The 24,844-nt window shown below is 50.7% G+C and overlaps 2 protein-coding genes across 4 annotated transcripts; both read right to left on the bottom strand.

Annotated features, from left to right (window-relative positions):
- Positions 1 to 440: 440 nt before the first annotated feature.
- ENO2 (enolase 2) lies at positions 441 to 9,714 on the bottom strand. The gene is made up of 12 exons (XM_066260313.1): positions 9,587 to 9,714; positions 8,416 to 8,514; positions 7,812 to 7,907; positions 7,618 to 7,676; positions 7,256 to 7,325; positions 6,658 to 6,791; positions 6,210 to 6,432; positions 3,567 to 3,764; positions 2,216 to 2,417; positions 1,830 to 1,938; positions 1,611 to 1,669; positions 441 to 1,330 (listed from the first exon to the last, which is right to left on the bottom strand). Exons 2-12 carry the CDS (start codon positions 8,498 to 8,500, stop codon positions 1,261 to 1,263), a joined length of 1,305 nt encoding a protein of 434 aa, XP_066116410.1. The 5' UTR covers positions 8,501 to 8,514; positions 9,587 to 9,714; the 3' UTR covers positions 441 to 1,260.
- A 309-nt stretch (positions 9,715 to 10,023) lies between these two features.
- Positions 10,024 to 19,041, bottom strand: LRRC23 (leucine rich repeat containing 23). 3 transcript variants are annotated; one of them, XM_066260326.1, is made up of 7 exons: positions 18,917 to 19,040; positions 17,724 to 17,868; positions 17,530 to 17,639; positions 15,387 to 15,640; positions 14,531 to 14,769; positions 13,838 to 13,974; positions 10,024 to 11,283 (listed from the first exon to the last, which is right to left on the bottom strand). In XM_066260326.1, exons 2-7 carry the CDS (start codon positions 17,838 to 17,840, stop codon positions 10,983 to 10,985), a joined length of 1,158 nt encoding a protein of 385 aa, XP_066116423.1. In that variant the 5' UTR covers positions 17,841 to 17,868; positions 18,917 to 19,040; the 3' UTR covers positions 10,024 to 10,982. The 3 variants fall into 3 exon arrangements, with proteins under 3 accessions (XP_066116423.1, XP_066116433.1, XP_066116441.1); XM_066260336.1 differs by having other exon boundaries at positions 14,639 to 14,769; positions 18,917 to 19,035; XM_066260344.1 differs by lacking the exon at positions 10,024 to 11,283 and adding an exon at positions 13,469 to 13,686 and having other exon boundaries at positions 18,917 to 19,041.
- Between the last annotated feature and the right edge of the window lie 5,803 nt (positions 19,042 to 24,844).

Genomic DNA, 24,844 nt, shown 5'->3' on the forward strand with positions numbered 1-24,844 from the left:
GCCAGGAATTTATTATTATTACTATTTATTTTTTAGCAGCCAGTTTTTTTGGGAAAGGCCCAGTATAGAAGCTGCTCTAGTTCACACATTTATCCCTTCTTTGGCAAAGACCCTTAGGGAATCTGAAAACATTTTGGATGCCTTTCCCCACAATGAACATACAATATTTTTTATAATTTTAGGAAATCTTACACCAGGTTAAGAACCCCTAACTCACCTGGGTCCTGGAGCCAAGCTTGTTTCTAAGACAGGGAAAATGTGACCCTCACCTGGCCAGGATGGAGTGGGCAATGTCATCATCTTGGCCATATCTGTTCTATTTGTCTTCCTCCCTTTGTGCCCGCCCCAGCCCTGCTATCCAGTTTCATCAGCTTCCTTCCTGGTACTCCATATTCTCTCCCCTCATATGGGCTACAGTAAGACCCTCAGACACAATAATACACCGTGATTCAGACTTTAATGATGGTGCTCATTTCAATGCCACAGAGGTGGTGGCAACTGTGGAACATGGCATGGGGAATGAGACATCGCTCTGGTGCAGCTGGAGGAAGAGCGGGGAAGGCAGAGCTGGGAAGAGGGTTCCAGGGAAAAGCCTCTAGGTGCACAGCCCCTCTGGCCCCAGCCAGCCTTCAGGGAAGGGTTGGTACACATAAAGGAGCTGCCAGCAAGGCCCTTTGCTGTTACCCTTAGCATTCAAGCAAGTCTTCCCATCCCAGGCCATCTCGGAATCTACAGCCACATGAAAGACAGACACATAGTCCCCTCCAGTCAGGCCAGTTTTTGGCCCTGGAATTATAGGGAAGTAATTAACAGGATGAATGAAAAAATAAATAAGTAAATAACACACTAAACCCTTAGGCCAGGCATGACCAGCAGCCAGCACCTCCCTCCACCTCAGCACCATGCAGTGCTTGGCTCATATGCAACATGGAAAACACAAGGAACCAGCCCAAAGCACAAGTGATGCATGGCCCCTCTAAACACCTCAACAACCAACTTTGAAGTTCCTGTCACAGACCCTGATCATTTTTTTATGGACCCCATTATAATTCTGTCCTGTGGCAAGTTTTTGAGGGGAAAGAATAGGAAAGAAGAGAAGACTGTAGAACCCAGAGGGGGGATAGCAGAGATAGCAGGAGTGGAACAAGCCCAGGAGCAGTGCAGCAGGTCAGCCAGAATATCTGGGGTGAAATATCACAGAGCATGACAGGAAGAGGTTCCAGGATGGGAAAGGTCCAAGTCTCCAATCAAGTAGAGGGATCACAGCACGCTGGGGTTGCGAAAATTGTGTCCAGCGAAGCGAGCTTCGTCCCCCAGCTCTTCCTCAATTCTGAGAAAGATAAACCAAAAAGGAAATGTCAGGGAAGCAGGAGGATTATGCTTCTCTTTCCAGGAGACCCTCAGTCTCCAAGGCCATCAAACCACCTGCTCCTGGCCCAAGGGTGGGTATTCCCTGGCTCTCCCATGAGACCTGTAGGATCCACCCATCTGGCCATCAGTCAACTCATCTTTCAAAACCAAGTATTTTCTAGATATCTACTGTTCTCAAGGCCTTGGGCACTGGTGATGGAATGGTGGGCAAACAGATCCCATTCCCCAGGTTCCCTTACCTCATGAGCTGGTTGTACTTAGCCAGACGCTCAGAACGGCATGGGGCACCGGTCTTGATCTGAAACATTCAGAAAAATAAGCAGCTCACTGGCTGCCCCTTCGTTCCTTGAAAGGAAACGTACACTCCCTCGAAGTTGCCCTGACACTCAAACACCTAGAGGAGAGACCCACCTGAGCCTAGAACCCTCCAACTGCACAAAGATCTCCCTTGAACTCACCTGGCCTGTGCACAGCCCCACCACCAGGTCTGCGATGAACGTGTCCTCAGTCTCTCCTGAACGATGACTCACCATGACCCCCCAGCCATTCTCCTGGGCCAGCTTGCACCTGTATCCATAGACCAGCACTGACTCACAGCCCCTCGCGCTGGGCACTCTGTTCCCCTGCCTCAACATTGATCTATGTTAAACATTTGGAGAAAAGCTGTGCTGTCTGCAAGGGGAACAGAGAATCAGTGATGGCGGGAGCAGAACTGAGGGCCATTAAGGTGACTCCAGGTTCCCTGATCTCTTCAGCATCTGTAGGTCAATTACAAAGGCTTAGAGCTTTTGCAAGAGGGGTCCTGAGAAATGGGCTGAGAAGCAGAGAACCAGGAGGTACTCACGCTTGGATGGCTTCAGTGACCGAACCGATCTGGTTGACCTTGAGCAGCAGACAGTTGCAAGCCTTTTCTTCCACTGCTCGCTCAATGCGCTTTGGGTTGGTCACTGTCAGGTCATCACCCACGATCTGTATCCCTACATTGGCTGTGAACTTCGACCAGGCAGCCCAATCATCCTGGTCAAAGGGGTCCTCTATGGAGACCACTGCAGGGAGAGCAGCGAGGGGGCTATTGATCCTCCTTGGGGCTTTGCACCAGGCAGGAACACTCCCCTACTCTGATCCCCTGGCTAACTGAGCCTGTTCATCCTGGCTTCCCCCATCCTCAAATAAGCCTGCCCTAAAATGATTCTTAACTTGATTCATTCAGAAGCCTTTCAAAAAACAAGGGTTCGCCCTGGCCGGTTGGCTCAGTGGTAGAGCGTCGGCCTGGCGTGCAGGAGTCCTGTGTTCGATTCCCGGCCAGGGCACACAGGAGAAGCACCCATCTGCTTCTCCACCCCTCCCCCTCTCCTTCCTCTCTGTCTCTCTCTTCCCCTCCCGCAGCCAAGGCTCCATTGGAGCAAAGTTTGCCCAGGCACTGGGGATGGCTCTGTGGCCTCTGCCTCAGGCGCTAGAATGGCTCTGGTCGCAACAGAGCAACACCCGAGATGGGCAGAGCATCGCCCCCTGGTAGGTATGCTGGGTGGATCCCGGGCGGGCACATGTGGGAGTCTGTCTGACTGCCTTCCCATTTCCAACTTCAGAAAAATACAAAAAAAATCCCAACAATAAACAAACAAACAAACAAACAAAACAACAACAAGGGTTCAAAATCTTTATCACAACCTATCTGCATTTTCATATTTTCACTACCAGGAAGCCCTTCCTTATTACTAATCAAATTCCTTCGTTCTGCAACTTATATTTAAAGTTTATATTTATATTTAAACTATATCCTTGGTAGACCTAAAGGATAATTCATTTTCTCATCAGCCTTTTGTTCTATTCACACATTACTTCCAGCTCCATTCAGCATCCACAGTTTTTAGCTATACTGAAATCTGTCTGTTCCCTGCCAGGTCCAGTCACTCTCTCACCATTCCTTCCAAAGCCTTCCCCATGATTCCAGTAGTTTCAGAACATGACTTGAGTCAGGATCTGAAGCAGATGGAACAGATTCATTGCAGGTACCTGCACATTTACACTACAAACAAAGCTCAGGCTCTGTAGAAGGCTTCCTCACCCCATCCCTGTCCTCAGGTTCTTCTTAGGACACCTCTGCCTGGCACCCAAGTCAGCAGACTGTAAGTTGCCCCAATACATCCCTCTGCCCTCCCCCCTGCCCTTACTCCCACACTCTGCCTTGTTCTCACCAGGATAGTCCCTGACAAAGTCCTGGTAGAGGGACCCTAGCTGGTCCCCAGTGATATATCGGGAAGGGTCAGCAGGAGATTTGAAATCCAAGTCATATTTGCCATCACGATAAAACTCTGAGGCAGCGACATCCATGCCAATGACAATCTTTTCCGTGTAGCCAGACTTGTCGATGGCTTCCTTCACCAGCTCCAAGGCTGGGGACGAAACACAGTGACAGTATTAGCAGGAAGGGCAGGCAAGGAGGAACAAAGACAAGGAAGAAATGAAGGGCAGTGGTTGAGGACTTGCTGCGGAGAAGTCCGGCTAAGGTTCTCACTGGGGTTATCCCTAGGTCTAGGAAGAGCAGGCCTTCTTCCAGGAAGGCAGAGGAATGGGCTTCTGTTAATAATAGTGTTTTGGGTTTTTTTTGGGGGGGGGAGGCAGGTTTTTTGTTTTTTTGTTTTGTTTTGTTTTTTTACAGAGACAGAGAGTGAGTCAGAGAGAGGGATAGACAGGGACAGAGAGACAGGAACGGAGAGATGAGATGCATCAATCATTAGTTTTTTGTTGCATGTTGTGACACCTTAGTTGTTCATTGATTGCTTTCTCATATGTGCCTTGACTGCAGGCCTTCAGCAGACTGAGTAACCCATTGCTTGAGCCAGCGACCTTGGATCCAAGCTTGTGAGCTTTTGCTCAAACCAGATGAACCGCACTCAAGCTGGCGACCTTGGGGTCTTGAACCTGGGTCCTCAGCATCCCAGTCCAGTGCTCTATCCACTGTGCCACCGCCTGGTCAGGCAATAATAGTGTTTTTAAAAATAGCTATTGGGCCCTGGCCAGTTGGCTCAGCGGTAGAGCGTCAGCCTGGCGTGCGGGGGACCCGGGTTCGATTCCCGGCCAGGGCACATAGGAGAAGTGCCCATTTGCTTCTCCACCCCCCCTCCTTCCTCTCTGTCTCTCTCTTCCCCTCCCGCAGCCAAGGCTCCAAAGATAGCCCGGGCGCTGGGGATGGCTCCTTGGCCTCTGCCCCAGGCGCTAGAGTGGCTCTGGTCGGGGCAGAGTGATGCCCCGGAGGGGCAGAGCATCGCCCCCTGGTGGGCAGAGCATCGCCCCCTGGTGGGCAGAGCATCGCCCCTGGTGGGCGTGCTGGGTGGATCCCGGTCGGGCGCATATGGGAGTCTGTCTGACTGTCTCTCCCCGTTTCCAGCTTCAGAAAAATACAAAAAAAAATAAAAATAAAAATAGCTATTGGCGGCCCTGGCTGGTTGGCTCAGTGGTAGAGCATCGGCCTGGTGCGCAGAAGTCCCGGGTTCGATTCCCGGCCAGGGCACACAGGAGAAGCGCCCATCTGCTTCTCCACCCCTCCCCCTTTCCTTCCTCTCTGTCTCTCTCTTCCCCTCCTGCAGCCAAGGCTCCATTGGAGCAAAGATGGCCTGAGTGCTGGGGATGGCTCCTTGGCCTCTGCCCCAGGCGACAGAGCAAAGCCTCGGATGGGCAGAGCATCGCCCCCTGGTGGGCGTGCCGGGTGGATCCCGGGCAGGCGCATGCGGGAGTCTGTCTGACTGCCTCCCCGTTTCCAGCTTCAGAAAAATCCAAATAAAAATAGCTATCATGGCCTGACCTGTGGTGGCGCAGTGGATAAAGTGTCAACCTGTAAATGCTGAGGTTGCCGGTTCGAAACCCTGGGCTTGCCTGGTCAAGGCACATATGGGAGTTGATGCTTCCTGCTCCTCCCCCTTCTCTCTCTCTGTTTCTCTCTCTCCTTTCTAAAATGAATAAGTAAAATAAAAATTAAAAAAAATAGCTATCATGCCTGACCCGTGGTGGCGCAGTGGATAAAGCATCAACCTGGAACGCTGAGGTTGCCTGTTCGAAACCCTGGGCTTGCCTGGTCAAGGCACATATGGGAGTTGATGCTTCCTGCTCCTCCCCCCTTCTCTCTCTCTCTCTCTCTCTCTCTTCTCTAAAATGAATAAATAAATAAATTTAAAAAAATAGCTATCATTTACTGAGGGCTATGTCATGTAAGCACTTCACGTATATGATCTCATTTAATTTTCACAGTGCTGTCTGAAGAAGATATTGTTATCAGTATTTCTATGTTACAGATAAGAAAGATGAAGCATGGAGAAATTAAATAAGAATGAAGTTCTTCAAGTCAAGGTTAAAATGCAGGCAGTTTGGCCTCAGAACCTTAAGTCTTAGCCACTACCAGTATTGTTTCTATTCACTATATAGTTTCTCACAGGGCAGGGAAGATAGGGATCCTCAAGGCCTAAGAAGTGGGGGGTGAGAATGGGATAGATTTGGAATGGATTACTTGGATTTTGGTGTATGTCATCAAACTGAGAACCCTATGGAGCTAAAGGCTGGGATGGGTTCCACAGGTGACCCAGACACCTTCCAACACTCCCAAGGGCTCCAGTGAGAACTTATAGTTGCTAAGGAACCTGGCTGAACAGGTGGACTGTTCTCCTAGGCATTCATCTGAATTTGGCAGGGTCTCTGGAACCCACTTCAGGAACTGGCACTGCTTAGAGCTAGCAAGAGTCAGGGACCATCCACCCACACTGCTCAGGACTTGGTGAAGTATGGCCCTTCTCAGTAGCCCAGGATAAAGTGAGGCTCATAGCTGGGAGTGGGGCTCCTGGTTTCACCTTCACTGTTCTCCAGGATATTGGGGGCAAAGCCACCTTCATCTCCCACATTGGTGGCATCTTTTCCATACTTGTCCTTGATGACCCCCTTGAGTGTGTGGTAAACCTCCGCCCCGAGTCGCATGGCATCACGAAAGCTCTCAGCGCCCACTGGAAGGATCATAAACTCCTGCATGGCCAGCTTGTTCCCAGCATGAGAGCCACCATTGATCACATTGAAGGCCTAGGAGCCACAGGACGGAAAAGTCACTGAGCATTTTTCCTTTCCACCCCTGGGAATGCTCACCCAAGATCCCAAATGTCCCCCAGCTTGCCAGACTACAAGTTTCATTTCCCCATCCTTTCTCTTTAGTTGCCCCAGTTCCTTTCCTCCTATCAGGCTTCACAGGAGTTCATGCTTCCCCTACCCCCACCCCTGGAAGAGGCACAGGCATGGCGCGGTGCTCACCGGCACAGGCAGGATGAGGTCTGAGTTCCCAGCCAGCTGAGCGATGTGGCGATATAGGGGCAGTTCCCGCTCAGCTGCCCCTGCCTTACACACGGCCAGGGATATACCCAGGATGGCATTGGCCCCAAATTTAGCTGGGAGATTATAGAGGAAGGCACTGAGCAACATGCTCCGTCCCCTTCTAGATCTTGCCTCCACCTATATTCCCCAAAGGAGCCAGTAAAGGAGATCCCCTCCGCCCTCTTCCCTCCTCTCCTGCAACACCTCATCCATTCTCTCCTGGGGTGTTGGGGAGGAGGTCACAGGAATGGACAGAAAGCTGCACGTATTTCTAAATACCCCGAGACCAGACTGTATCACGCCACTCCCTCCTCTTTATACTGAAAAGAAGTTCTTCCTCTAATGTCACCCCCCACACATACACACACCACCACCACTGCAGTTAAACTCACCCTCTCCTGCTCTGATATTGGGGGGGGGGGAGGGATGGAAGAAGTCCTTCCTCAGGAAGCCCCCACAGCACTGACCCCTTCGGTTCTCTGTCTGCTCCACACATCCCCACCCTCGGCCTCCCCACTCTCTTCCGGCCCCTGCTTACATTTGTTCTCAGTCCCATCCAACTCCAACATCAGGTTGTCCAGCTTCTCCTGCTCCACCACAGAGAGGCCCTACAGGCAGACCCACCATCACCCTCGGCCGGAATGGAGGCTGGGCCCTAAGACAGGGCTTTCCCCTTCACACAGGCTCACATCCAGCCAGGGTCCAACCAGGTTCCTGTGACATCCCATCTGGATCAAGGGACCTGAGCCCTCACGGGAGCAGAGGAGCAGAGGGCGATAGGGGACATATTCCCACCCTTCCCTTGGTAACCATGATTCCCAAGGGGTGGGCCTTTCTCCCTCTTTCTCCTCCCCTTCCAGGACCCTGGTCCTGCCACTCCCAGCAAAGAGTGAGCCTCACTGAGCTGATGAGGGCTGGCGCAATGGTGGTGTTGATGTGGTCCACTGCCTTCAGGACACCTGGGAAGGGGCAAAGGGCCAGGCTGGGTCAGACCAAGAGGATCCAGAATGGAAAAAGGGGAGGGGTCTTGGGGACTGGTGTGAGCTAGGAGTATAAAGCTGATGGGTGGAAGAGCTTGGAAAAGAGGGCCTCACCTTTGCCTAAGTAACGTTGTTTGTCCCCATCCCTTAGTTCCAGGGCCTCATAGATCCCAGTGGAGGCTCCACTGGGTACTGCAGCTCTAAAAAGACCTGGGAGAGGAACATGGAGAGACAGACTCTACAGGTACCAGGGATCCCTTTAGCTCTCCAGCTCTAAACTCCTGCCTGCCACATCCAGCCATCTCCTCACACTGCTCCCTAATTCATAGACACCCACAGAGATACACACACATTGCTCCCTAATACAGACACATGAATACATGATGGCAGATGCACAAGCAATGGCCTACTCATCTGCCAACTGAGGTCCCACATGCACCAGTAGGAACCCAGAGGAATGAAGTCATGCATCATATGCACAGACAGGTGACTACACAAACATAAAGAGGCAGGACATGTGTCATAAACTAAACTAGAACAGGGAGGCCTGCCTATCCCAGCTGCCCAGGACAACAGGATCCATCCCCTACAGTCACGGCTATGAGCCTAGCCTAGCACCCTGTCCTTACTGGGAATCAAGGAAGCTTCCCATCCCAGACCAGGGCATCCCCAGCACTGGGGGGTGGGGGTTGTGTTTCCGTCTAGGCCTGCTCAGTACCTCGGGCAGTGTAGAGATCCACTTCCACCGTGGGGTTCCCACGGGAATCCAAGATCTCCCGGGCCCAGATCTTCTCTATCGACATGATGGCTGGGATCTCTTTGGGTGGAAGGGAAGTAATGAGAAAGGTAAGAAAGCTCAGAGGGGTGGAGCCTGAGATCAGTGGGAGGGGCCAGAGGCTGGGAAGGATGGGAAAGAGGTTACTGCAGTGGGTGGGGAGTGGGGGAGGAGCTGCCTCTGTTGGCCCTAGAAAGGATTCCCACCCCTCCCAAGGGGAGAGGAGAAAGTCAATGCAGTGAGGAAGGGGAGGTCACTGCAGTAGGGGGTGGGGTAAGATCCAACATAGAGGTGAAAGGACTCCGCAGTGAGGGGTGGAGGGGCCCCGCAGGGGCTGGCGGGGTTCCCCCAGACCTCCCCCGAACCGAATGGCTGCCAGGCTTGCCATTCTCCTTGGAGCTAAGAGGATGGGTAGTCTGGCGAGCTGAAGCCTTTCCTCCAGAGCCCCATCCCATCCAACTTAACACCCCAGTCCCCAGGCCAAGGCCCCAGTCTCTCTCCTAGACGTACGTCCCTCCTCTTCCCCACGGATGTACCGTCAAGAAGTCTGGGGAGAGGTCCTGGGAAAGGCCTTCTGTCCCTGGGGTTTGCAGAGGGAAGGGCCGGGGAGGAGAGACGGGGGGCGGTGGGGGAGGCAGGGCTGGGCCCGTCCTCCAGCTGCCCCAGACAAATCTCCCTCAAAGCCCCGATGCAGCCGAGAGGGGCGAAGTGGGGGAGCAGTGGGGAGAGGGAGTCTAGAGGAGGTCGGGGATGCTGCGGGCGGTGAGAGAAGCCATCTCCCCAGAAGCGAAGCCCAGAGAACGGGCCAGGGTGAAAACGCACAGCCGCGGGAGACCCCGAACTTGATGTCGACAGCACCGGAGGCGAAGCAGGGCGTGAGGAGAGGGGCAGGCCAGGGTGAGGAAGGGCTGGTGTTCAAATGAGATGCAGGCGACAGCCAGAAACCGAGAGGAGCGGTCGGGAAGGCGGGGAAGGAGGGCGCCGGGGAGGCTCGGGTGACGGAGCAGGTGCGCAGCGCCCGGGGAAGAGATGCGCGCGGGCCGGGGCAGCTGGGAGGGGGCGCGGGGGCCGGGGCACCGGCTGGAGGGGCGCAGGGGCCGGGCCAGGGCTTCACCTCGGGGCTGCAGACTCAGCCTGTGGCGGCGGCGTGGGCAGTGGCGGCGGTGACGGCGGCGCAGAGAGAGCGGGAGTGGCGGCGGCAGCGACGACTGCGGCTCCCGGGCAGCGGGCGGGGGGCGGGCGGGGGGAGGCGCCGATAGGGCCGGGCGGGTGCATGTGACCCGGAGCCCCCGATGAGTCAGGAGCCGCGGGCGGAGGCGCACGTAGGAGAGCGGGTGGGGGGCCGATGGGGGTGTGGTGGGGGAGGTTGGGGGGAAATGATGGGGAAGGACTGGGGGTGACCCAGAGCCTGCCTTCCCCAGCACCCACGCACACTCCTGCCCACGTCACGACCCCTCTAGAAAGAAACAGGCATAGCTTTACCGAATATTCAGACCCGAGGCCCGCCACAATCAGGGAAGCCCGTGACAGACTCCGTATCTCCCAGTGAGATACAAGCCTATCAGAATCTCTTTATTGGAAAACAACTGTTCTAACACCCCAGCCCGCCTCCGCAGCCACCTTGCAGCCAACTCTACCACCATCCCTTCTACCCATCCAGGCTTGGCTCCTACCAGACCTGCCTTAGGAATGACTGCTGCCAAGTTTCAGGCAGAGCCCAGGTCCCCCACCCCGCTGACAAGGTGACCAGTGCCCACACAGAGCCCGGGCAGCAGGCTGTGATGAATCCCCAGGTCTGGGGCAAGAGAAGGCATCCTATGTCCCCGGATGAGGATGTATGTGTGTGTGGTGGTCCTTGCTAATGGAGTCTTCTTGGGTCTTGGGGCCAGTGTCTTTGATCCTCTGGAGGAAGTGGACAGAAGTAAATCCTCTGGGCCCTACTGCATTCCCACTGCTGCCTCTGGCCTCATCTGAAGTGCCCAGCTGCTACACTTTCCTGGGCTCAACTCTTCAGTCTCTTTCTGCCTCACTACCCTGCCCTCCTTTCTTCCCTCTACCTCTGTGTCCTGTTATTTTTAACTTCAGATTTTTAGTGCAGGATCTCTCTCCTGCCTCCTCTCCTGGGCCCAGCTGCATTCCTCATAGCCACCAACCACTTCTCTTCCTGCACTACTTACTGCCTTGCCCCAGACCTGGTCTTGCCAGCTGATCTTAACTCTAGGTCAGGTATGGCTGCCCACCCCATACCAATAGCTCTGCCTGCTACCCCAATTCTTTTCATTTATTCTTCTGGCTTCCTGATATATCTCCTAAGCCTTTCTCAGCTCTTCCTAGGTCCTGCCGTTCCTTACTCCTCACTCTGAGACACTCCCTGGCTCCTAACTCTGATATCTCCAAGAGTTCTCCTTGCCTTATCCCTTCCTCACCCACCTTCTCCTATAGCACCTTCTCTCCCCCTCTATGTGCCAGGCCCTTGGCCTCCTTCTCCCTGCCTCCTGCCAACTTCCTTATTATCCTTGAAGGAGAGAAGAACTGCTGCTACGTGGCTGGTCCAGTTCTGTGTCATGCTCAGGCTCAGCCTCCTGCTCCTGCTCCTCCTTCAGCCTCTGCTGACGAATCTCACTGGCCTCAGCCTGATCCTCTTCCTTGTAGAAATCCTTGTCCAGACGTTCTAGTTGTGCCATCTGAACCAGGGCCTCCTGGCGGTAGTCATTCTCATCTCTACATGGGTTGTCCAGCAGCACCAAGGCTTGAAGTTTGGGCAGGTCCCGAAGCTTGTTGAGCTCCCGCAGGTCAGTGATCATATTGCCCCTGCCAGTGCAGTCAGAAGGGGTTCACTGGGGAATAATGGGTTTTAGAGGCCAGCTGCCAGGAATGGGGCCTCAGGGGGAATCTCCCATTGGCTCCAGTTTCCCTAGAAACACTGCCTCTGTGGATTGGCTTGTCAAGCATTGCCAGATTGCTGCAGAGGTACAGTCCAGTTCTACTCCATACTAGGTGATACTAGGTCACAACCCTATCTTATTGTTGGAGAACAGGAGGGAAATCTCCTTTGCAGGGACAGACTTCCGTATCAATTATACCTAGTTAGAGGTCAGAAGATAGGTTTTGGGCCAGCAAAAAAGAAACTGGGATTGAAGGTCAAAATGGTGGGTGCTATGTTGGTGCTTCCCACTGGAAGGAACCTAGAGGAAGGGATGGGCTGGGGCCTCCCAGCCTGAAGAACAAGCTTCATCTCCTAATATGCCTCATTGTACAGTATGCTGTGTTTATTTTCACGTTCTTGCCTCAAGGTTTTATGAAATCAGGTTTAAATGTTTCTACCTTATCTCACTAAAGATGCTGAACCTCACACTGTGTTTCTTACAGGGAATGCTACATGTACTTTGTGTTGGACTGCCCTGTGCATTGTGGGACATTTAGCGTCTTTGGCCCCAGAGGCGCCTCCTAGTCAATGAGACAACGCGTCTCCACTACACTTGCTTCCAAACCTCCCAAGTGAACAGCCACTGAGAAGGGTCCACCATCCCTGTCTAGGCTATTAGCAGGAAAACAGAAGCCCTATCTACCCTACCAGACCAATGTGGCAGAGCTAATTAGCAAGAGATTGCTCCATGAATCAGGGTAGGAGTTGGGGTTCAAGGTGCAACCACCTCTCCAAATGGAGATTCCTTTTCCATTACCAGCCTTGACTAAGGAGGTGGTTTCCTTACATCTTTGCTTAATGAAACATATAAAATCCTCCATCAGACAAGAGTCGCCGAAAATAAATCTCCCTGCTGCCCAGTGCTTTTCTATCTCGAGATTTCTTTCAAATATTCTTTGCTCACATCTGAGCACATCTTGTATTTTATATCAGTAATGGGGCCTTACAGTTGGGGCTCAGGAGAAGAGAGGCAAGAAATGGAAAGAGGCCCTGGCCGGTTGGCTCAGCGGTAGAGCGTCGGCCTAGCGTGCAGAGGACCCGGGTTCGATTCCCGGCCAGGGCACATAGGAGAAGCGCCCATTTGCTTCTCCACCCCTCTGCCGCGCCTTCCTCTCTGTCTCTCTCTTCCCCTCCCGCAGCCAAGGCTCCATTGGAGCAAAGATGGCCCGGGCGCTGGGGATGGCTCTGTGGCCTCTGCCCCAGGCGCTAGAGTGGCTCTGGTCGCAACATGGCGACGCCCAGGATGGGCAGAGCATCGCCCTCTGGTGAGCAGAGAGTCGCCCCTGGTGGGCGTGCCGGGTGGATCCCGGTCGGGCGCATGCGGGAGTCTGTCTGACTGTCTCTCCCTGTTTCCAGCTTCAGAAAAATGCAAAAAAAAAAAAAAAAAAAAGAAATGGAAAGAGGCCTGACCTGTGGTGGCGCAGTGGATAAAGCGTCGACCTGGAAATGCTGAGGTTGCCAGTTCGAAACCCTGGGCTTGCCTGGTCAAGGCACATATGGGAGTTGATGCTTCCAGCTCCTCCCCCCTGTCTCTCTCTCCTCTCTGTCTCTCTCTGTCTCTCTCTCTCTCCTCTCTAAAGTGAATAAATAAAAATTTTAAAAAAACAAACAAACCCTGGGCTTGCCTGGTCAAGGCACATATGAGAGTTGATGCTTCCTGCTCCTCCCCACTTCTCTCTCTCCCCTCTCTATAATGAATAAATAAAATATTAAAAAAAAGAAAGAAAGAAATGGAAAGAGGAATTGGGGCCCAGAAGATGGAGAAGCAGAGTAGAAACCTTTGGGACCCAAAAAATAAAATTGGAGCCAGACTGAGTTCCTTGAGAACAGGGACCATCTCTGATTCCTTCAGATGTTCCTGAAACACAGTACAAGGCTGTGATTGAATGTATAAGGGTTCAGGGGTCTCAGGCTATAAAGGTCTTAGTGTTGCAATTAGGACTAAATGCAAAAGAAAGGAAGGATGAGGATCAAGATAGAAGTTGCCTGACCAGGCGGTGGCGCAGTGGATAGAGTGTCGGACTGGGATGCGGAAGACCCAGGTTCGAGACCCCGAGGTTGCCAGCTTGAGTGCCGGCTCATCTGGTTTGAACAAAAAGCTCACCAGCTTGAGCCCAAGGCTCGAACAAGGGGTTACTCGGTTTGCTGAAGGCCCACGGTCAAGGCACATATGAGAAAGCAATCAATGAACAACTAAGGTGTTGCAACGCACAACAAAATACTAATGATTGATGCTTCTCATCTCTTTGTTCCTGTCTGTCTGTCCCTGTCTATCTCTCTCTCTGTCTCTGAAAAAAAAAAAAAAAGATAGAGGTTAAGGGTGAGTCTGGGAGAAGGCTAGGATTGGGGGTTGGGGGAGTTGGACCAGGGAAGGACACAGGGTCAAAAGCTGCTTCTGGTCAGGGGTAGGAGCAGGGTGAGGCCTGGAGGGGTGCATACCTCAGGTTGAGGTACTGCAGTGATTTCATTTCTTTGGAGAAGCCACTCAGAGTTGCAATCTGGTTGTCTCGAAGATGCAAGTTAGTGAGATTCTTTAGGCTCTCCAAACCTTCCACCTTCTTCAGCATGTTCTGGGCCTAGATTCCAGGATACAGTAGATACATTGGGAGAGGGGAGATAAATAGGGAAGGAAGAGAAATCAGAAAGAGATGCAGCAAAAGAGGAAGGAAATCTAAGACATAGAGAGGGAGGGGTGCAGGAGGGGAGTGGAAGAGATTAGAGATAGGTAATGAGAGTAAAGAAATCCAGAAGTTGCCAGTCCAGAGAAAGGTCAGCAGTAACCCCCTACTGACTGCTTATCTCACCAAAGCCACCCATTAAGGAGGCAATGCTTCAACCCATCCCCCATTCTAAGAGCCCTCGCTCTACTAAGCAGAAATGACTTCAGCACCATCCTGGAATGAGGAAGCTCAAGAGTCTAAATAACTGAGCATTTAAGTGGTCTCATTAGCCTGTCATCTGTACCTCAGCTATGGCACATTATGCTTCTCCCTGTATCAAAGCACTGTTTCTGTATTATCCGTGCATTATGTATCATAAGCCCTGCTAGGTGGTCAGCACCTTGTCTGTTTTAACTTTGTATCATCACAGCATCTGGCATCAAGTAAGGGCTCAGTAAAGGATACCAATTACCATTATGATGATGAAGTTAGTAGTTGAGCCTCCTAGAAGCCAGGCATCCTGTCCCCCACGATAGTGCCCTCTTCCCTGCACCAACCACCCTCTGACCCAGTGAGCTACCAGGAAGAGGTTCTTCAGCTTAGGAAGGTTGATTCCCAGCGTGCTTTCCAGCTGATTCCCTCGAAGCTCCAGTGTGTGCAGGTCAATCAGTTTTTGGGGGTCCAGACCCGTCACAATGCGGATATAGTTCCCTGAGGAGCAGGAGGATGTCAAGAGCTCAAAGGGCCACTACAAAATGTTCAGCAACAGAGCCTGAATTTTGGGAGCCTCTGCATTTTCTCCCCCTCTAATGCCAGGTGGATATGAGAGCAGACAGGTCCAGACTTAACACATCAAGGGTCCTAGGGGTCCTAGGGGTCCTAGGGTAAGCAGTCTGGTGGTCCAGGGTCTGAAGGACTTGTCCACCCAGCAGTCCATACGGCTAACTCCCTCTCCCTCAAATCTTTGCTCAAATATTAGCTTTTCAACAATGCTTACCCTAACCAACCTGTTTGAAATTGCCACCTGTGCCCCCCATTCCTTTTTACCCTATTCTATTTTTTTCCTTAGCACATATCACCTTTTAACTTACTATATAAATTTACTTACTATGTTTATTGTGTATCTAGATTGTAAGCTGCATGAGAATAGGAACTTTTTTGTTCACTGTTTTATCTCCCATACATAGAACTGCCATAATGAATCATAAAGTGTCTGAATGAATGAATAAATGCAAATAGCTGTGTGGCATAGAAAGAACCACACTGCCCACTTCTGTTAGCCCCAGCTAGGAAGGAAAGAATCTGTGTAGCCCATCCTAAGGACCCACCTTTGAGATCCAGGATGCCCAGATAAGGATGAGAGATGCCCTCAGTGTCAGTGATCTGGTTATAGGCAAAACTGGCAACCTGCAGGTAGGGCAGTTCATTCAGCTGGGCAGTCTGCAGCCGGTTGCCATCAGCCTTGAGCCAGAGCAGGTGGGTGAGGTAATTGAGTGGGGACAGGTCTGTCAGATGGTTCTCAGAAATATCCACATAGCGCAGGTGGATGTAGGAATGCAGCAAGTAGATGTCTGTCAGACTTCTAGGAGATGGCAGAGGATACGGTTAAGGTTAAGAAGCCAGGCCCTGGCCGGTTGGCTCAGTGGTAGAGCATTGGCCCAGCATGTGGAAGTCCCGGGTTTGATTTCTGGCCAGGGCACACAGGAGAAGCGCCCATCTGCTTCTCTACCCTTCCCCCTCTCCTTCCTCTCTATCTCTTTCCCTCCCAAAGCCAAGGCTCCATTGGAGCAGTTGGCCCAGGTGCTGAGGATGGCTCTATGGCCTCCACCTCAGGCACTAGAATGGCTCTGGCTGCAACGGAGCAATGCCCCAGATGAGCAGAGCATTGCCCCCTGGTGGTTATGCTGGGTGGATCCCAGTGGGGCAAATGAGAAAGTCTGTCTGACTGCCTCCCTGCTTCTAACTTCGGGGGGGGGGGGAGAAGGAGCCAGCAAGGCCTGACCAGGCGGTGGTGCAGTGGATAGAGTGTCAGAATGGGATGTGGAGGATCCAGGTTCAAAACCCCAAGATCACTGGCTTGAGCGTGGGCTCATCAGGCTTGAGCGTGGGATCATAGACATGACCCCATGGTGGCTGGCTTGGGCCCAAGGTCACTGGCTTGAGCAAGCGGTTACTTGCTTTGCTGATAACATATGAGAAAGCAATCAATGAACAACTAAGGAAATTAAGGAGCCGCAATGAAGAATTGATGCTTCTCATCTCTCTCCCTTCCTGTCTGTCTGTCCCTCTCTCTGTCTCCCTGTCTTTGTCACACACACACAAAAAAAAAGCCAGCAAGGACTGGCAGAGGTGCTAAAGCAGAGGACAGCATGGAAATGACTTATAATGGGGAGAAGAATGGATGACCTATGGAAAGGGTGAGGGAGAGAAGGTAGGTGGGGTTTTTTTTAATTTTATTTATTTATTTATTCATTTTTAGAGAGGACAGAGAGAGGGAGAGAGAGACAGAGAGAGAGAGAAGGGGGGAGGAGCTGGAAGCATCAACTCCCAATGTGCCTTGACCAGGTAAGCCCAGGGTTTTGAACCGGCGACCTCAGCATTTCCAGGTCGACGTTTTATCCACTGCACCACCACAGGTCAGGCAGGTAGGTGGTTTTTGTTTGTTTGTTTTTGTGGCAGAGTCAGAGAGAGTCAGAGAGAGGGACAGATAGGAACAGACAGGAATGGAGAGAGATGAGAAGCATTAATCATCAGTTTTTTGTTGTGACACCTTAGTTTTTCATTGATTGCTTTCTCATATGTGCCTTGACCGCGGGCCTTCAGCAGACCGAGTGACCCCTTGCTCAAGCCAGAGACCTTGGGTCCAAGCTGGTGAGCTTTTGCTCAAACCAGATGAGCCCGTGCTCAAGCTGGTGACCTTGGGGTCTCGAACATGGGCCTTCCACATCCCAGTCCGACGCTCTATCCACTGCGCCACCACCTGGTCAGGTGGTAGGTGGGTCCTTTTTTTTTTTTTTTTTTTTTTTTTATTAATTTTAGAGAGGAGAGAGAGAGAGAGAAGGGGGGGAGGAGCTGGAAGCATCAACTCCCAAATGTGCCTTGACCAGGCAAGCCCAGGGTTTCAAACTGGCGACCTCAGCATATCCACTGCGCCACCACAGGTCAGGCAGGTGGGTTCTTAATAGTGGGCAAGGACCTTGTGTCTGTGAAAGGCTGAGACCTTACACTCTGAAGGACAAATGAGGGAGTCTAGCAGGAATCCCCATATACTCCCTCACAGCTTCCAATCCCCAGGCCAGGCCTAACGCAGGGAGTCTCAGGGCTCCTGAAAAGTACATTCTATCTTTCCCTCCCACTGGCCCAGGGTGAGAGAGATCCAAACTCTCAGCCAAAACACCCAGAAATGAAGGTGGGAAAAGAGATTAGGCCCTACAACCTCAGTCCTCTTCCACTCCTCCTCCCCAAACACACCTCTTTTTAACATCCAGTTTGGCATAAGCATGGGCCAGTCCATCGCCGGTCTTACAGAGCAAAGAAAGCCCTTCTTTCATCATGTCCTCTGTGAGGGGGATGGGCGTCCACTACAGGAGGAAGTGGAGTCAGGCATCCCTCTCCAGCCCAACCCTGTCCTTAGCCCTAGGACCTCTCCGCCTCCATGCTCTCACCTCCTCCGAGAAGTCTTCCTCCTCTTTCATGTCTGTCTCCTTCTCATCATCTTCCCTTTCCCTCTCTTCATCAATCTGGTCTGGCTCAAAATCTTCCAGATCCTCCTCATCCGACATCTTTCTTCCCTGCTGATGTCTCTGGAATCTGATTAAGCCAAGTTCTCGTCCTGAGAAAGGTCTCCTCAGCCTCTGCCAACCCTCAGCTCCCTCACCTCCATTGATGGGGGTATTACCCCTCCCATCACCCCTGATCTCTTCCCAGTTATGCTTCTTTCTTCATCCCTATGAACAGCTCATTTTGCTTCCTACCTTCCACTTCATACTTCCCACCAAGGACCCCTCTCTTTTCAGGATGCCTTTATAGAACCTCAACACCTTTCCTGCCCTTCACAGGGGCTCCCACTCTTCTCCAGAAGCTCAGTTTCCCTGCTTCCTGGACTCCCCTCTCCCAGGTTCTTCCTATCTCCACTTAAAGCAACGTGCTGCCCTGGCTGGGTGCTCAGTCGGTTGTCCAGGTGCACCACGGTTGCAGTTCAATCTTCAGTCAGGGCACTTACAAGAATCAACCAATGATGCATAAATGGGACAAGTCCATGTTTCTTTCTTTTTCTCTCTGCCCCTTCCTCTCTCTAAAATCAATAAAAATTAGGCCCTGGCCGGTTGGCTCAGCGGTAGAGCGTCGGCCCGGCGTGCAGGAGTCCCGGGTTCGATTCCAGCCAGGGCACACAGGAGAGGCGCCCATCTGCTTCTCCACCCCTCCCCCTCTCCTTCCTCTCTGTCTCTCTCTTCCCCTCCCGCAGCCAAGGCTCCATTGGAGCAAAGATGGGGATGGCTCTGTGGCCTCTGCCTCAGGCGCTGGAGTGGCTCTGGACTCAGCAGCGGAGCGACGCCCCAGAGGGGCAAAGCATCGCCCCCTGGTGGGCATGCCGGGTGGATCCCGGTCGGGCGCATGCGGGAGTCTAGCTGCCTCCCCGTTTCCAGCTTCGGAAAAATGAAAAAAAAAAAATCAATAAAAATTAAAAAATAAAAAAAAAAAGCTACGGTCCTCCTCCAATCTCCCTTACAGATTCTCTCCCTTCCCTTTAATCGCTAACCTCCACTTCACTCATTTCTTCTAACTCTCCCACCCTGCTTTGCCCCATTTCCCTGTCCCCTTAGGGACACCAGGCTGACGCAGTCTCCAGTCCTCCTACCCAATCCTCCTTGGCAGAAGGACCCGCTCTCGATCTGCTCAATTACAAGCAATTCTGGAGAGGGTCTTGGCCCCCAGAGTGAAGGATTGTTTTGGAAGAGGGCGAAGGAAGAAGGAGGTGTTGTATACTGTTGTTATGGCAACAGAGGGGTGAGTCATTTTACAAAGGCATTTGGGAAGTTGACAAACCGTTGAGAGAAAAGCCGCAACTAACTGAACTGGATCAGTAGTTGACGAGTTGCAAATCCACTTTCTCTCTCAGAAACCCGGATGAGGGCGTTGACTGGCGTAAAACCCAGTGGGCGGAGCTTAGAACTTTGCGGAGGGGAGGGAGGGGGCCGTGATGACTATTACATCACCTGAGACCTTAAAGGGACCGGACATCCTCAATGCAAAATATTGTAAATTCAAAAGAAACTCATCCCCTTGAAGCAAAAGTTGGGGGACAAGGAGTAAAAATATCAAGGTAAGTGGTCTGGCTCCCGCCCCACCCCGTCCCACCCCCCACCTGGATTTGTTATTTTCAGGTAGACCTTTGGAATAGAAGAAGCCCAGACCCAAAGTAGCTTATTTTTTTTATTATTATTTTTTTACAGGGATAGAGAGAGTCAGAGAGAGGGATAGATAAGGACAGACAGACAGGAACGGAGAGAGATGTAAGCATCAATCATGAGTTTCTCGTTGCGACACCTTAGTTGTTCATTGATTGCTTTCTCATATGTGCCTTGACCGAGGGCCTTCAGGAGACCGAGTGACCCCTGCTTAGGGGCCTTAGGTCCGAGCTGGTGAGCTTTTTTTTTTTTGCTCAACCCAGATGAGCTCGTGCTCAAACTGGCGACCTCGGGGTCTCGAACCTGGGTCTTCCGCATCCCAGTCCGACGCTCTATCCACTGCGCCACCGCCTGGTCAGGCGTTATTTTTTTTAACTTTTAAAACTTTATTGATTTAAGAGAAAGAGACATCGATTTGTTGTTCCACTTACTTATGCATTCATTGGTTGATTCTCCTGTGTGCCCTGGCACCTACAACTTTGGCATACAGGGAAGACAGTCTAACTGGTGGAACTACCCAGCCAGGACCCAGGCCCAGTGGTGGGATTCAGCCGGTTTGGCAGAACCGATATCTGATTTTTTGTTGAGTTTGGCAAACCAGTTGTTAAAATGGCACTTGTGGCCCTGGCTGGTTTGCTCAGTGGTAGAGTGTCTGCCCGACATGTGGTTGTCCTGGGTTTGATTCCTGGTCAGGGCACACAGGAGAAGTGCCCATCTGCTTCACCATCCCTTCCTCTCTCACATCTCGCTCTTTCTCTCTTCCTCTCCTGCAGCCATTGCTGGATAGAGTGAGTTGGCCCCTGGCTCTGATGATGGCTCCATGGCCTCTGCCTTAGGCGCTAAGAAGAGCTCTGTTGCTGAGCAATGGAGCAACACCCCAGATGAGCAGAGCATCCCCACTAGTGGGCTTGCCAGGTAGATCCCAGTGGGGGCACATGCGGGAATCTGTTCCTGCCTCCCTTCTCTCACTGAATAAAAAAAATTGGCACTTATAATTAGGGTTCTCTCTAAAGTGGGCACCTGGGCAGCTGCCCAATGAGGAAATCACAAATTTACATTACTTTTTTTGTTTTAATGTTCATCTATGCAACAGCATATTCTAAGCACCTGAAATAATGTTCATTCCGTTCATAGGTGAAAAAAATTTGCTTGTAATATTTATTAGTTTATTTTTGGGGGGCGGTAGTGATTTTTTTTTTTTTTTGACAGAGAGAGAAAGAGAGTCAGAGAGAGGGATAGATAGGGACAGACAGAAAGGAAGGGAAAGAGATGAGAAGAATCAGTTCTTCGTTGTGGCACTTTGGTTGTTCATTGATTGCTTTCTCATATGTGCCTTGACCAGGGGGCTACCGCAGACTGAGTAACCTGTTGCTCAAGCCAACGACCTTGGGCTCAGGCTGGTGAGCTTTGCTCAATCAAACTGGTGACCTCAGGGTTTCGAACCTGGGTCCTTCACGTCCTAGTCCGACGCTCTATCCACTGCACCACCGCCTGGTCAGGCTATTTGTTCATGTCTTTTTTTTTTTTTTTAATTTTATGTATTCATTTTAGAGAGGAGAGAGAGAGGGAGACAGAGAGACAGAGAGAGAGAGGAGAGAGAGATAGGGGGGAGGAGCTGGAAGCATCAACTCCCATATGTGCCTTGACCAGGCAAGCCCAGGATTTCTTTTTGTTTTGTTTTTGTTTTTGTTTTTTTGTTTCTTTGTTTTTTTTTGTTTTAAATTTTTATTTATTGATTTCAGCAAGGGCAGGAGGGAGGGAGAGGGACAGAAGTATCGAGCTGTTCTTTTATGTGCCCTGACCAGGGATCAAACAGGCAACCTTTGCACTTCAGGACATAAAAATCTTTAACAAAACATTTTAAGTATTAACACCTTGGTTCAGTGCCATTCCCTGTGTCTACTTGCATTTTTCCTCTAATTTCCTGATTCTGAGGCAGCTCTCACTTCTCATTTTCCCATAGGGAAGGAAAGCAAAGAATAAATCAAGGCTACTGCCCCCTAAAATGAAGAAACAACAAGATTTCAGTTCAAGTTTAATAGAATTACAGAAGATCAAAAGTGATGCCCCAACTACTCTGCATCAGTTGGCCTGCTCCATAAGTTCACACAATTTACTCCAGAGGAAGAAAGGCTGGCCTCCCCAAACCCAGCAGGGAAGGCTAGTACTGTCACATACCACATCTGGGCTAAGTTTAAGATCTTGTGCTTTATGCATGACAACAGTAAGAAAGGTTTTGTTCTCATGGCTATATACTGCAAGCCCAGGGTTTCAAACCAGTGACCTCAGCATTTCCAGGTTGACGCTTTATCCACTGCGCTACCACAGGTCAGGCCTGTTCATGTCTTAAAACTCATTATACCTTTGATGAAATACATTGCTGACAAAACTTAGGGGATATTTCAAAAGGAATATAAAGTGATAAAATATTCTCTAATTTTTGTGAGCACTACATTTTAATTCCTTCACATTTGTTATTTCAGTAAACAAACATATAATGTAAAAAGAAAAACTACTGAACAACTAGGGGGTGACAAGCTGTCATTTGTTTCAGCTTCGTATTATGCAATTTGAAAATATCTTTAAAAAGTTTGTTTTTTGTCAGGTATTATTTAACATTTTTTATTATTATTATTATTATTATTTTTTTGTAGAGACAGTGAGTCAGAGAGAGGGATAGACAGGGACAGACAGACAGGGACGGAGAGAGATGAGAAGCATCAATCATTAGTTTTTCGTTGCGTGTTGCAACACCTTAGTTGTTCATCGATTGCTTTCTCATATGTGCCTTGACCGCGGGCCTTCAGCAGACCGAGTAACCTCTTGCTGGAGCCAGTGACCTTGGGTCCAAGCTGGTGGGCTTTTGCTCAAACCAGATGAGCCCGTGCTCAAGCCGGTGACCTTGGGGTCTCGAACCTGGGTTCTCTGCATCCCAGTCCGATGCTCTATCCACTGCGCCACCGCCTGGTCAGGCTATTAATATATTTATTTATTTTTACAGGGACAGAGAGAGAGTCAGATAGAGGGATAGATAGAGACAGACAGACAGGAACGGAGAGAGATGAGAAGCATCAGTTCTCGTTGAGACACTTTAGGTGTTCATTGATTGCTTTCTCATATGTGCCTTGACTGTGGGCCTTCAGCAGACCAAGTAACCCCTTGCTCGAGCCAGCGACCTTGGATCCAAGCTGGCAAGCTTCTTTTTGCTCAAGCCAGATGAGCCTGCACTCAAACTGGCGACCTCGGGGTCTTGAACCGGGTTCTCCACATCCCAGTCCGACGCTCTATCCACTGCGCCACCGCCTGGTCAGGCTTTTTTATTAATATTTTAGCCTGACCTGTGGTGGCGCAGTGGATAAAGCGTTGACCTAGAAATGCTGAGGTCACTGGTTCAAAACCCTGGGCTTGCCTGGTCAAGGCACATATGGGAGTTGATGCTTCCTGCTCCTCCCCCTATTCTCTCTCTATCTCTCCCTCTTTCTCTCTCTCTCTCCTCTCTCTCTAATAAAAATGAATAAATAAATAAAAATCTAAAAAAGTAAATAAAAAAAATTAAAAAAAGTCTTTCTTATAACATAATTTGTTTTGTGTACCTCTTTTATTGTTATTTAAGTATTAAATGCATGAAATGATAAACTACCTTTCAGTATATCAGTTTTTGTTTTCCTTTTCTGACAGAGACAGAGACAGATAGGGACAGTCAGACACACAGGAAGGATGAGAGATAAGAAGCATCAATTTCTTCACTGTGGCACTTTAGTTATTCATTGATTGCTTTCTCATATGTGCCTTGACTGCAGGCCTTCAGCAGACCGAGTAACCCCTTGCTCGAGTCAGCGACCTTGGGTCCAAGCTGGTGAGCTTTGCTCAAACCAGATGAGCCTGTGCTCAAGCTGGCGACTTCGGAATCTCTAACTTGGGTCCTCCGCATCCCAGTCCGATGCTGTATCCACTGCTCCACCGCCTGGTCAGGCATAGTAAATGTTCTTATAAAATGTCTCTTGGCCTGATCTGTGGTGGCGCAGTGGATAAAGCTTCGATCTGGAAATGCTAAGGTCGCCAGTTCGAAACCCTGGGCTTGTCTGGTCAAGGCACATATGGGAGTTGATGCTTCCTGCTCCTCCACCCCTTCTCTCTCTCTGTCTCTCCCTCTCCTCTCTAAAATGAATAAATAAATAAATTAATTAAAAAAATGTCTCAAGCCCTGGCCGGTTGGCTCAGCAGTAGAGCGTCGGCCTGGCGTGCAGGAGTCCCAGGTTCGATTCCCGGCCAGGGCACACAGGAGAGGTGCCCATCTGCTTCTCCACCCCTCCTCCTCTCCTTCCTCTCTGTCTCTCTCTTCCCCTCCCGCAGCCGACGCTCCATTGGAGCAAAGATGGCCTGGGCGCTGAGGATAGCTCTGTGGCCTCTGCCTCAGGTGCTAGAATGGCTCTGGATGCAACAGAGTGACGCCCCAGAGGGGCAGAACATCACCCCCTGGTGGGCATGCCGGGTGGATCCCGGTCAGGCGCATGCGGGAGTCTGTCTGACTGCCTCCCCGTTTCCAGCTTCGGAAAAATTAAAAAAAAAAAAAAAAAGTCTCAATACTATCTTGTATTAAAGTTTCTGTGACTCAGTGGAAAGCATCTTGATAACACCTGTACTGTCTTTGTAGCTCTACCAGCCATAGTTTGCATCACTTAAATAAAAGGTGTGTGTGAACATATATTTCCCATTTGTCAGTCAAATTATACTCTAAAGACTAAATAATATCTAGACCTGTGATGTGTGGTAAATCTTTAACAATAGTCTTTCCAGAAACAAAAGCCCTAATTTTTAGCATTTGCTTATTTCTCTGGTGTAAATACTCCTACCATGGCTGATTTCAGGCTAGCAACTCATGACCATACAGGTATAATAGAGGTAAATAACTTCAAGAGTGCCTGACCAAACCTGACCAGGCGGTGGTGCAGTGGTTAGAGCGTCAGACTGGGATGCGGAGGACCCAGGTTCGAGACCTCGAGGTCGCCAGCTTCAACGTGGGCTCATCTGGTTTGAGCAAAGCTCACCAGCTTGAACCCAAGGTCCCTGGCTCCAGCAAGGGGTTACTCGGTCTGCTGAAGGCCCACGGTCAAGGCACATATGAGAAAGCAATTAATGAGCAACTAAGGTGTTAACAATGAAAAACTGATGATTCTGAGGTCGCCAGTTCAAAACCCTGGGCTTGCCTGGTCAAGGCATATATGGGAGTTGATGCTTCCAGCTCCTCCCTCCCCCTTCTCTCTCACTCTCTCTCCTCTCCAAAAATTAATAAAAGTAAAAAAAAAATATATGGAGAAAAACTGATGATTGATGCTTCTCATCTCTCTCAGTCCCTGTAAAAAAAAATAAATAAATAA

This window comes from Saccopteryx bilineata, chromosome 1 (assembly GCF_036850765.1).
Source record: "Saccopteryx bilineata isolate mSacBil1 chromosome 1, mSacBil1_pri_phased_curated, whole genome shotgun sequence".
Taxonomy (NCBI): Eukaryota; Metazoa; Chordata; class Mammalia; order Chiroptera; family Emballonuridae; genus Saccopteryx; species Saccopteryx bilineata.

Bases quoted from the DNA above. Each gene is read 5' to 3' on its own strand.
- ENO2 (XM_066260313.1), bottom strand. From the start codon at position 8,500: ATGTCGATAGAGAAGATCTGGGCCCGGGAGATCTTGGATTCCCGTGGG. The intron at 6,433-6,657 runs GTGAGCACCGCG...TGTGGCTCCTAG, and splicing joins ACCTCATCCTGCCTGTGCCG to GCCTTCAATGTGATCAATGG. The intron at 2,418-3,566 runs GTGAGAACAAGG...CTCTCCCTGCAG, and splicing joins CTTTGTCAGGGACTATCCTG to TGGTCTCCATAGAGGACCCC.
- LRRC23 (XM_066260326.1), bottom strand. From the start codon at position 17,840: ATGTCGGATGAGGAGGATCTGGAAGATTTTGAGCCAGACCAGATTGAT. The intron at 17,640-17,723 runs GTGAGAGCATGG...TTCCTCCTGTAG, and splicing joins AGGAAGACTTCTCGGAGGAG to TGGACGCCCATCCCCCTCAC. The intron at 13,975-14,530 runs GTAATTGGTATC...CCTGGAATCTAG, and splicing joins CTAACTTCATCATCATAATG to GCCCAGAACATGCTGAAGAA.